The sequence below is a fragment of the Heteronotia binoei genome, chromosome 21, assembly GCF_032191835.1.
Source record: "Heteronotia binoei isolate CCM8104 ecotype False Entrance Well chromosome 21, APGP_CSIRO_Hbin_v1, whole genome shotgun sequence".
NCBI classification, from domain to species: domain Eukaryota; kingdom Metazoa; phylum Chordata; class Lepidosauria; order Squamata; family Gekkonidae; genus Heteronotia; species Heteronotia binoei.
In genome coordinates, this window is record NC_083243.1 from 143,823,159 (window position 1) to 143,836,315 (window position 13,157).

The 13,157-nt window shown below is 40.8% G+C and overlaps 1 protein-coding gene across 1 annotated transcript in view; it reads left to right on the forward strand.

Moving 5' to 3' along the window:
• The window catches only part of SBF2 (SET binding factor 2), a 540,115-nt gene that overhangs the window by 346,177 nt on the left and 180,781 nt on the right, over positions 1 to 13,157 (forward strand). The window contains exons 14-16 of the mRNA XM_060263154.1: positions 3,358 to 3,562; positions 8,906 to 9,015; positions 10,533 to 10,682. Coding sequence (XP_060119137.1) covers positions 3,358 to 3,562; positions 8,906 to 9,015; positions 10,533 to 10,682 — 465 coding nt within the window. The remainder of the gene's footprint in view (positions 1 to 3,357; positions 3,563 to 8,905; positions 9,016 to 10,532; positions 10,683 to 13,157) is intronic.

A 13,157-nucleotide genomic window follows, 5' to 3' on the forward strand; every position in this document is an offset into this window, starting at 1 on the left:
TTATTTTATGCTCACAAGAAGCTCCATAGAGAGAGTAATTGACCCAAGATATCCTAGTGAAGTTCATGGCAGAGGTGTGATTTGAACCGGTCCTCCTTAACACCAACACCAAACTGGTTCTCAGACTTGTCAATGAATATATATGTCACTGAGTTCTTTGTGCCATTCCCTTTGATTTAATATACAGGAGAAGAAATGGTCTAGATAGATAGCAGCTGTAGATAAGGAGTTAAAAAGTGAGCTATTCCTCCACTAGAAACTTCTTATATCATGTCTGCCTTTGCAACATCAACTAAAGCTAGTATAGAGAAACACCAGCATGTCAGTGACTAGTATTTATGACATGAGGCTATATGCACCAAAGTTATTGTTCTCTTCATAATCCCATTGTAGAAGAGACTTGCAGGTTTAAGTTGAAGAGCAGTTTGTGTGTCTGACACTGAGAACAACTGTGGTGGTCTCCCAAGGAAACATGTTTCTGCTTTGAATTTTTCCCACTTTATTCTGCTTCCTGATGAGGCTCTTTGTCCATTCATTAAGACTCATCCAATCAGACATTAATTCATCATCTGATAAGCATTATAATTGGGAAGGGGGAAGTGATATTTTGCAAGGATACAGTGGTGGGGAAGGAAGCAACCTACTTTTAGATTCAGCATTACCCAAAAGACTGGCCATATGTGATTAGTTAGAATTAAACTATAAATCAGTAACTTTTTAATTAATCACTGATCTCAGTCATGAATATACATGGTTGGGGGTCTGCTGTAAGACAGACAACAAGTTCCTGTCAAGAGTCACTCCATCTTGTTCCTCTTGTCATGTGTATTCAATTGTACAATGCTATGCTGTGCTTCAATGCTATGCTGTGCTTGCTATGCCTTTGATATAATTGTAACTTGTTGCTTATATGGAGGGATGATGGCATGTCTGGGAATTGGCTAGTTGTTAGGCAATCAAGTTGAAAGAGCTGGAGGAGATGCGAACCATGAACTGATAGTGGGCACCTGCGGTGATGAGAGTTTAGCAAAAACCCCGCACAAAACCTCAGTTTTTGCTTGGCACACTTTGACTTGAATTATAACAGTCAGGGCAAAGGTTTATAAATTGGGGAAACTGACAGAGAGGTCAGTTCCAACAACGTGTGTGTATGCCCATGAAGCTGGAATAAAGATCTTGAACTTCAACTGTCTTTTCCTTGACTCTGGGTCTGACAGTTCCAAGATGATTACATCAAAATTCAAGGCAGATTATATAATCTATGAAATTAAGTAATGACCAGGGGTGTATTGAGAGAATTTTGAGTGATAGGGCATTGGGAAATCTTGTGGGAAGAGATGTGGCGGAGAGAGAGAAATAAAAATAACAAGAAGTGCTCTGCCCACCCTCACCAGCTCTGCCCACCCTCCAATCATTACTCCATGGCACTGATAATCCCACCAAATCATCATAACTGAAGCAAGAACATTCAGAGTAATTAAAAGTGCACATCTTGGCTTTAATGATAGTAAACTGTACTGGTTGATTTTGTTGTGTAATCTGTTTTTAATGTTTTATGTGGTTTATTTGCTGTTGTTAGCCGCCCTGAGCTTGTCAGGGGAGGGCAGGATAGAAATCTGATAAAATAAAATAAATAACCCCCCACCCTTGCCACTTAGTTTACCCACTGCTTTGCTCTGTTCACCCCCATCCCAGTTGCTCTGCTCACCCACCCAACCCTTATCTGTTTGCTCACACCATTTCCATTTGTTCTGCACATCCTCCACCCCACCTTCACCTGCTCTGCTCACCCCATCCTCACCTGCCAACTTTACAACAAAAGAAGGAAGCAGGTCCTTAGGAGGGCGGGCTGACCAACCAGGAGGCACAATTGCCTTTAAGGTAGGCGTTTGCAGCAGCAGCCAGGAAGAAGAACCAGCAAGGCCACAGCAGTAAGGAGAGGAGCAGAAGGAAGGAGGTCCTTTGCCAAATCTCTTCCTAAGTTCCTATTTGTCTCCCACCAGTACTGTTACTTCACAATCAGCCCACAATTTAGTCTTGGAGTCATGCACTCTTGCCTTTCCCTTCTTCTTTCCTTTCTAGCAGGACTGGAGCCCAAGGCTCCAGATTCCACCCCTGCTTCCCTTTCCCACCTCTGCAGTATGTCTGAGCTGGGCTGTTTTCTGCTGTTGCTACCTCTCTGCCTCCCTTTCTGCCAGGATCCATCACTATCTTAAATTCACCTGCCATTGAGTCCAAGGACTGACAATGAGGAGGCATGGCATGCCCAAACAATTTAATAGGATTGGGATCATAGAAATCTGGAACAAGGCATAAGTATTAAACATGGCATGTTAACCAATGCAAGAAATGGTTTTATGTCAATAGAAATACAATGCAATAAGAACCAGACATACAGCATCAGATAATATACATTAGTAGTATAGAGCCATAGTCCTGTTCTCTCTATTGAAACATCTTCCTGAATCATCCTGTTATAATGCTGCTCTGTTCCTTTATAAAAATTCACTCCTGAGTAATTGTTTTACTATGGCTGTGATCACATATGCTAAATAATGCAGTTTCAATCCACTTTCAATGTACTTTCCAATTGGATTTTACTGTGTGAACCGGCAAAATCCAAAGTACATTGAAATTGGATTAAAATTCATTATTTAGCATTTGTGATCATAGCCATAGATTGCAGACAGAGAAAAATCAGTGAGCTTCCTGACTTCAATCAGACCATTCCATAGGATCAGGACCACTACAGAGAATTTTCATGTATGGCCAGTTGTTGATGTTGCCCATTTTCAGGATGGCACCAGTAGAAGACCCTGTTCAGATGAGTGGTCATTTCAGGGCATAGGAAGAGAGACATGAGGGTCCAGTTATGAGGGTCCAGGGCCATGAAGGGCTTTGTGTGTGATGGCTAGTAAACGGTGGCATTCAGCAGTAACTGGAGTTTCCAAGTTGATTTTGAGGGGAAGCATGTATTACAGTAGTCTAATCTTGATGTTACTGTGATGTAGATCCAAGTAGCCAAATCAGCCAAGTCAAGGTAGAGAGGAGGCCATCACCCAGGCAGAATCAAATGGAAGAAAGCATTCTTTGCAGCTGCATTAATTTGTTCATCTAGCAGTAACTAATAAGGATTCCAAAATGCTTCAGTTGTAGAGGTGAAGTATGTTACACCAGTTAACAAATAGTGCTTAGAGTGATCATTCTTTCATCATCCAATGCATGTGATAGTGTTTCAGTCAACAGCATACGACTTGTAAAAGGAAAGTCCTGCTGTATCCATTATGCCATACTTCTTTAAAGGGTTGATCAAATATTGTGTCTTAATCTAGTAGATTTGTTTGTTTTTAATTACAGGAGAATCCAAATCCTCACATGGCATTTCAGAAAGTTCCAAGACCTACAGAAGGATCACATCTGCGAGTTCATGTACTTCCTTTCCCTAAAGTCAATGAGGCTCATGTTCAGGACCTAATCGAGGAAGGGTTGGCTAAGAACCAAAGTATACCACCTGCTACTCGGATAGAAAGGAAATGTGTTGTTCCTGCTGGCCCACCTGTTGGTATGAGAAACATCCCTATCTATAATGTAATAATATTGCCAAGTTTTGCTTTACATGGTTTGGAACATGAATTTGCCAAGGGTTTAATGCTCAACTAATCATACCATTGAAAATTTATCTAAGAACCTTTATACCTTGGAATGCAAAGCAAGATAATACTGTATAGGAACAGAAGAAAAATCTGTGGCTTGTATTCTCCACAAAGACTGAAGCCTTGCTTTGGCCTAGGCATCCTTCATCTGATAGAGGTGGCTCTTATGTCATTTCCATCAGAGGAAGTCTTCAGGCTTTACTAATCAGAGTGATAGGATATGAGCCTCTGAGTTAGATCCAAATTAAATCTTCCAGTGGCAGAATGGAAATTTTCTGCCTCTGATTGCAGCCTACCTGGTCTCCACAAAATACTGCTCCTGGAAGACAAGAGAGCCTGAGAAATGACATGCATGAGGTCCACAGCAAAATTCAGCAGAAACTGCCAATATAATGTCCTGCCGGGCTTTTGGTTGAGGGCAGCAATGATTTATTACCCAGCTGGCACCACTGAGGAACCGCTTTTAAGTCAAGTGTCATAAAGTTCTTCCCAGGGCTTTTTTTGTAGAAAAAGCCCAGCAAGAACTCATTAGTATGCAAGGCCACACCTCTGACATCACCATCATTTGTATACTAGGCCACACCTCTGACATCACCAAAAGTGCTATAATATCTTTTTCAAGGTGTGGTGACCAGAATTGTACTGTGTACAATTCTAGTCACCACAACTCAAAAAAGATATTCTGGCACTGGAAAAAGTCCAGAAATATATAGCCATATCTAGATCGATCGATCTATCTATCTGTCTGTCTGTCTGGCCATCCCAGAACAAAAAATCAAATTCCAACACACTCAGCTCAGGAGCCACATGTGGCTCTTTCACACATATTGTGTGGCTCTTGAAGCATCACCCCAGTGGCTGGCTTGAAGAAGGCATTTCTCTCTTTAAATCACTTTTCCAAGCCAAGCCAGCTGGCGGCTTGGAGAATGCATTTCAAGTTAAAGTTGCTTTTTTCCCCACCTATCCCTACCTCCATCTTCCGTCCTTCCCTCCCTCAAACATCTGAATATTCATGTCTTGTGGCTCTCAGATATTTGACATTTATTTATGTGGCTCTTCTGTTTAGCAAGTTTGGCCACCCCTGATCTATACATATCTTGGAGGACATATCTTGGAGGATCATAGGGAGGTCTCCTGTGAGTTTGATGCATCCAGCTTGCACAGGGTCTGTTTAATACTCTCCTGAACCTGCACCTGATTTCCCCAGAAAACATTTTCCTGGGGGTGCCTTCTCTGGGGCTGTAACTTAGACCTCCTAAGTCCATTCCTCACCAAACTTGGAGGGCAGCTATAGGAGAGTCAGCCAGAGATCCCCTGCATCTCTGGCATCTCTAACACACCAGGGGGCGGTTCGACTACATCACAAACTGCATGACATGATGACTCACGGTTCACAAACTGGGTTGCCACAAACCACAAAATGAAACAAACTGCATTTGCCTGGTTCATGGTCATCGCTTGTCAGGTTGCTATGAGTTGAGCCTAGGTGTCAAGCCCAAGGTGTGTCCAAGGACAAGTAGGAAAAAGAAGAAAAACGAGTGATACAATTCTCGTGGAAGGCCAAGCGTACAGGATGCATGAGTAGATGAGCTGGTGAATTAATAGCACTTGGGAACAGTGTTCTCTCTAAGCTGACTTAGCATGATCTAGCTCACAGATTTTTAGCCTCCAGTACACACATTTTTGTCTCAGCTCAGAAAAAATGGTCCTAGAGCAGGGGTAGCCAAACTGTGGCTCGGGAGCCACATGTGGCTCTTTCACACATATTGTGTGGCTCTGGAAGCCCCTACTGCCCCCATCAGCTTGGAGAAGGCATTTGTCTCTTTAAATCACTTCTCCAAGCCAAGCCAGTTGGTAACTTGGAGAATGCATTTAAAGTTGCCTTTTTTCACCTCTCCCTCCTCCCTACCTATTTGCCTTCATGTCTTGCGTCTCTCAAACATCTGAAGTTCATGTCTTGCAGCTCGCAAACATCTGACATTTATTCTATGTGGCTCTTACATTCAACAAGTTTGGCCACCCCTGGTGTAGTGCAGAAAGAAGGGAGAAAGGAAGGAAAGAAACGGACAGAAAGGGGATGGAAGCAACTCACCTGAAAAACTGCTGACTCTCTCCGGAAGCCCCTTGAGCTCTGCCAGCACGTGCGACGTTGGGAGGTCCCCATGCAGGCGCAGCTGGGCCCCCGGTGTCCCACCAGCACGCGCATCATCAGGAGGCCGCCCAAGGAATGCTGTTTGGCCCCCTGAACCCTGCCAGCCAGCCAGGAAGCTGAGCCAGAACCCTGGCTTAGGCAGCTGGAACGCTACCCAGGCCAGCCGGAACAGCGTTCCAGTGTGTTCGGGCTCAAAAAAAGCCCTGGTTCTTGCTAATGTTTAGCCAGAAACTCTTCTGATTTAATTTCAACTTGTTGATTCTGTTCCAACCTTCTGGGGCCAATAGAAAACCACTCCGCATCATCCTCTATATGACAGCCCTTCAAGTACTTGCAGATGGTGATCATATCACCTCTCAGACATCTCCTCTCCAGACTAAACATACCCAGCTCCTTCAACATTTCTTCATAGGATTTGGTCCAGACGCCTCACCATCTTCATTGCCCTCCACTTGATGTATTCCAGCTTGTCTATATCCTTCTTAAATTGTGGTGCCCAAAACTGAACACAATACTCTAGGTGAGGTCTAACCAGAGCAGGGTAAAGAGATACCATCTTTATGTTTTCTTTGAGACATTCTACAGGAATCAAATCAAGACCAGGGGCTTTTTTGAACTTCAGGGCCATGATTAGAGATGTTACTTCAGAGGACTCAACAGGGGACCAATCTGGCAAATTCTCTAAGTCCTCCTTCAAGGGAGTTGGTTTCTCCATTGTTCCATATAGAACTTTATAGTGGTTCACCCAGGTCTCTGGCATAACAGCATTAGAGATCTGAGGGGAAGGTCTGTCAAGACTATTAGACACTTCCAGAAAAGTGATGTATTTTTTGATCTTGCAGCCTGTCCCAGCTGAAGCCAGGCTAATTCCCTAGCCTCATTTTTCTTTTTGTTTATTAACTTTATATTTGCATTTCTATGACTTTAGATGGTCTTTGTCAAATGATTCTGGATTAGTTCTATAATTTAAATACATGTTACCTAGTTCTCTTCTAGTCTGTAAACATTCTGCATCAAACCATTTGTTCCTAATTCCCCTAATTTTACCCTTGGGAATAAAAGACTGTCTTCCTAATGGGAGTTGCTGAATCAGGTCTTCATATAATTTAATAACCGCCTCACCTTCCTCTGAAAAAATGAAGTCTCATACCAAGGATGTGATGGATTCTTGTTTGAGGAAGTCCTGCATAACTGCTGCTATGTGGTCTTCTTCAAAAACGATTGCATCGCACTATGCCCTGGATGTTAGGGCACACTGGGACACATCTTTGGATCAGGCTGTCATCTGATCCCTTTTCCAGTAATTTCCCATCATCCTTAAGCCTTCTGGTACACCTGTATAATATTTTTAATACAGTTAAATATTAATAAATGGATTTTCAGGGATGCAGATGCTCTTCATACTTGTTGATTCCTTTTTCAGGCTTACTTTCAGGATGTATATAGGGATTTGCAATAGTAATGTTGGGCAACTGCTTGGTTATTATCAGGGCGTTCCATTGCCAGCACCCACCATCCAATTTGGATTAGTTCATCAGTCACTCGTGTGGGACTGCACAAAGACCATAAAGAAGATAAACAAGTTTCCTACCTGAAACTGCTGACCTTCAAATGGTCATCTGTGCATTCACACATGCCCACCCATCCTTTCCTGCTTATGGCATCTTACCTGAAGTTGACAGGACTTACAAGTGGTGTGCAGAAGGAACTGGGTGGGAGGTGATTTTCTCCTCATCTCCAAGCATGCACAATCAATGCCTGCTCCCCAGAGAGGAGGAGAAAGCCCTCCAAAAAGCATTAGGAGAAGCTCTAGAACTTTCTGTGGCCAGGTCCTGCACAGGTACTGTATCCATTAGTGTGACTATATAGATGACCACTCAAAAACCATCAGTTACAGGCAGCGGTCATTTTGTAGAAAAATAGGTGGTGGGGCTCATCCAGGGATTGTTATGCAGCTGTACATACTATTCAATGGACAAGGAGGTGGAACTCTCAGAAGAAAGAGGAAGAACTCTTAGAAAGGTTCAGGAGCTGTGCTCCTGTGAGCTCCCACTGAATCTGAGGCCTGGTTACAAGTAAGCAGCCTGTTGTTTTTTTCTGTTGCTCTACTGCAATTTCAGTGCCCATTAGGAACCTAGGTCAGTTTGGAGGTCAGGAACTGATGTTCAGGGAAGGCGCCTTCCTGGAACATTCACTGGACTTTTGGCTGGTGTGGTTCAGCTGTTCAGGGCCAGCCATTTAAACCTAACAGCAGAGTGGTGTAGGTCCACCACTCTGCTATTAGGGTTAAATGGCTGGCTGGAAGCCATTTAACTCCTAGGTTTTGCTTCCCTCCCCCTTCAGCAGGCCCACTGAACTGCTAGGTTCACTCTAATCTAATGTTACATTCATTTAATCCTTTGAAGGGAAGTGGGGAGCAAAACCAAAGGTTTAAATGGCTCACAGCCATTTAAACAACAGCTCAGTGATGGACCTGCTGAACCGTTAGGTTTCAACGCCTATGAGTCATTTAAACCTTTGGTTTTGCTCCCTCCCCCTTCGAAGGAGGAAAGCAAAACCAAAGGGTTAAATAATTGCCAGCCATTTAAACTTAACAGCTATGCAATTGACCTGCTCAGCTCTTGTGATTCCCACCCCTTTTCTTCCAGCCATGACAAGCTATAGCCTGAGCACAGTGGGAAGTCAATAGGATGTTTTGGAGGATCACCATAAGTCAGAAACTTGATAGCACTTAACACACACACTTCACAACAACTTTTCTGGGAATAAATATTCACAGCATGCTAGAATGTTCTGTGCAAAACTTAATGTGGATTCTGCATTACTGCATTACTCACAAATGTATCTTCACAGTTTTTGTTAATGAAAAAAATTATGACAGAGAATCTGCCCACACATCAGAATATTAAATATGGTGGATGTGATAGATCGTGTAACTGAACCCTCCCGTCCTGATTGTCCTGTGTGATGATAAATAAAGTAGGAAAATAAAACAAAGATATCCTGAAGTTACCCCAGGAATGTTTTCTAGTAGTATGTTTTTAGTGGTAATGATTTTAATACTTGTTTTCACATATGTTTCTACTTTTTTCTTTGTTAGTTTCCATAATAGAAAAGTCAAGCACAGTTTTCAATAGCGCTCAAAGACTGGAAGTTGTTAGAAACTGCATCTCTTCTATATTTGAAAATAAAATTTTGGAGACTGAAAAGGTAATAAAGATTTTGTTAACCAATTATTTGAATTGTTCTTCCAAGTTAAACATTTTATGTATTAAGTGGTTGAACTGCCTCTTCCCTAACCCACCAGAATCTAATCCAGATAGATTAGACAGGATGGATAGAGGGAGGGATGGAGACAGACAGATAAGACAAGAACACACACATACACATTGGGTGTGTTCAGCAAGTGTCAGACTGAAGGAGACTGAGGTACAGGTGCTAAGATAAAGGCACTGTTGTATGTGTGCACATACCTTGTTTTAGCATGTTATTTAACCATGATTTTACAAGCGGTCCTTCTCTGATCAGTTTTTTTCCCCTAGCACGTGGAAGGAGGCACCCTTTGGGCATAGCACTGTTTACTTTTCCTCCCCAAGCTCAAGCACTAGCTTTGTCACATGGTATGAGGAGTAGTATCTGACAGTGTCAGTCTGATAGTTTTACACCATTGGACTGTGTCCTATAAATACTGTAAATAGTGATGTACATAAATTTTCTCATGCATATTCAGTCAATCATGGGGTAGCTCTGAACTGTATTTAGTAGTTGTGTCCCTTGACAAATACAGTTTGAATAGGCTGGCATTGAATTACAGGGTGATTACATACCCCATGTAAAGTACTAGTTCTCTGTTGTAGACTATTAGAGAGGAACTGAAATTCAGTGTGTTATATGGCAGTAATAATGATTTGTCCTGATTTGCCTAGCCGTGCTTATAGTACTAATAATTAATCAGAGCAAGACACAGTTTAGATATAAGCAAAGAGTACAGAATTACAATTCATTCTTCTAATCTGATGTTCCCAGGGTTTGTTGCAATGCCGTTCATACTTCCTTAAAAGTCAATTGAGCTGGGCACTGGCCTATATTGCCCAGCTTAATATGTTGCAGATGTATTTTGTGAACTGTAAGATCTGCAAAAAGAAGGACCTACTCTGAGTCTTTATATGTCCTTCTGATCTTTATGTTGACTTCAGATCATGGAAAATGGAGCACAGTGAGCAGAATGTTATTTTTGTGTCTCCGCCCCCCCTTGCTGCCTTCTTATATCCTTGGAAATACTTCTTCTGCAAGTTAACCAAGGAGGAGAGGGTCACAAATTGTTTTTACTACTGCTAATCATTTATGCTATTTTAATTGCCATTACTGTGGCAGGAAGAATAGACCACACCACGCTCACCCATCAGAAATGCTATTTCGCTGTCATGTGCCATTATGTTGCTGGAACAAATCCTTTCGGTCCCATTCCTAATCCCTTAGACTTCAGATTTTAGTAAAACAAAAACAAAAAAGAATGATGAGACAAGCCTACATGAATAGAAGGAGAACTAATGTATGATCCTATAATACTGTAGGGATAGATAATTTATACCAAATTCGGTACTCAGGTATATATATTTTTAGAAAGAATGCAATATAAAATGCCTTTTAAAGGACAACAGGTAAACACTTGTATTTCGGTGTAATTCATTTCATAGCTTTCTAATGCCAGGTTTTCATATCTACAGACTCTGCCTGCTGCCCTGAGAGCACTTAAAGGAAAAGCAGCTCGACTGTGTTTAACACAGGAGCTAAGCCTTCATGTTCAGCAAAACCGAGCAATACTGGACCATCAGCAGTTTGATTATATAATACGAATGATGAACTGTACTTTGCAGGTACTTAAAATTACTTTTTGCTTAGGGATTTGTTTTTAATTATTGAATATAATAGTGAGGGGGAATATTAGATTGCATTGTATTTTAGTATAAATGTAAAAACATTTTATTCATGACATGAGATTTATAACTATGCTATATACTGGAGGCAAACGAAATGCCCAAGCCTGGAGGAAGTGATAGAAAAGGTATTTCAGGCAGCTGACGCTGATATTTTGACTGCAATTATAAACAGGAAATCTAAAGCACAGGCAAATAAAAAATGGGAAAAGCTCTATAACTGGATTAACAGTAGAGTTGATAAAGATGGAGAAAAGGGAGTAATAGGTAGTAATAATAATAATAATAATAATGACTAAATGGAATTTAAGAAATTAAGATCTGAAATGAAATAATGATATATAAAGTAAGTTAGCTGATATGCTAAAAAGTGTTTTACCCACCTATGCCTGTCTTTTTTTTCTTTTTCTTTTTCTTCTTTTAGCGGGTGTGAGACAAATGGGAAAAGATTTGTAGTTATGTAATATGATGGTGCTGGGACGAAAAATGTATTATTGTAATTTTGAGTTATAAATAATTTTTTTTTAAAAAAAGGTTTATAACTATATACCTCTTTTTATAAATATGTCTTGAGAGCCTTTCCAGTCTTGGGGGTTTTTGCAATAAAAGTACATTTGTTATTTTTGTTGTATAATGGAGAGGTCTTTTTCAAGTGATATTTGTCTTGTAGAGAAGCAGTATTTTTCTTGCACTGAACTAGCAATATTTTGTTGTTGCTCGAAAAATACAGATTCCCCCTAATTGTCGCTTATGTTGTAATTAAGAAAGCTTTCTAGACTATAACAAGTGTCAGAGACCTATGAAATTATTACTGGAGAGTGACACAACCCCACTCCCATTTTCTGAACTTTAAAATTGTTCTACTTTAGAGGTCGAGCATTTCCCTCAATGCAGGAGTATTCATATCAGGTTGAATCCAGAACTTCTGTTCTACTAATGGTGGAGCCTTCGTTTCAGTGCAAAAAGCCTGCTGCTGGTAGAAGATGCTTCCTCCACCTGAGCGAGTCTTATTTCACCAGCAGAAGATTCCTTGCATTGGATGAAGACTCCACCTTTAGCACAAGAAAAATTTTTGGATCAAGCCATCATTCTTAAAAAACAAAAAGGCAAACAAACAAAAGTGATCATCAGTCAAGTACCCCGTAACCGTTTCACTGCTTTTTGAAGACTGTCCACTCTTATCCAGGGAAATATGCATCTGTCTTTTGATTTTTAAAGTACATATTGTGTCTGCAGCTATCTAGAAGTGAGAATTCCAAGGCACAGCCAGAGCTTTTGTGGTATTACATTAAAATTTAATTGAGTGGAATCAGACTTTAAAAAAATGTGAATTTATTTGTCAGCTTCCAATATACATATGATTTTGACTTCAGTTATTTCTTTTTTCAAGTTTTTTTTCCAAAATTGTTGTTGTTCAGTTGCACAGTCTAATCCGACTCTTTGCAACTCCATGAACAAAGTCACACCAGGCCCTCCTGTCTTCCACCATCCTCCAAAGTCTGCTCAAATTCGTGTTAATTACATCAGTAACACTGTCCAGCCATCTCATCTTTTGCCGTCCTCTTCTTCTTTTGCCTTCTGTCTTTCCCAGCATCAGGGTCTTCTCCAGTGAGTGCTTCCTTCTCATTTGGTGGCCAAAGTATTTGAGCTTCAGCATCTGACCTTCCAGGGAACAGTTTGGGTTGATTTCCCTTAGGACTGACTGATTTGATCTTCTTGCAGTCCAAGGGACTCTCAAGATTGTTCTCCAGCATCACATCTCAAAAGCATCTCAGGCTAAATTAATTAAAAATATATATAAAAAACCTACATCTCTTCTTATGCAAATGTCTGCTACTCAAAAGCAGTGACAGTCACAAAGCATTGTTGAGTTTAGAACATTGGAGTCATTAATTGATATGAATTTTGTTTGAAAATATGCACATTTTAAACAAAGAAATTTGGATTAAGCAAGCAACTTTATGAAAAGTTAAAGCCACATTAGAAAAAATCTAAATGGCTGTTTCAGGACATATGAGCCTATGAGATAAAGTAAATATTATAAATAAATATCCATAAGTAGGAGCTGGCAAGATAATGTCCTCATAATGGACTACCAACATACATTTTCACCTATGGTATAAGGCAAGGATTCCCAAATTTCTAGAGCCTGCAGGAATTTTCTAGAACCTTTGGAATTTTGACACAGAATGGTGGGTGTAATCATAAAATGGCTGCTGCAGGAGGTGGAACCAGTGACAAAATGGCTGCCACAAGAGACAGAGCCAACCACAAAATGTCAGGGAGTGAAGTCATGTATGATAGTAACTTTTCCATATTCCAGGCAGAACCTTTGTTTAACCTTTTAAAACTATTTTCTTGCATGCATACAGCTTTGCTGTTTCATTGATGGTAAGATCTCTGTGATGTGGGAGC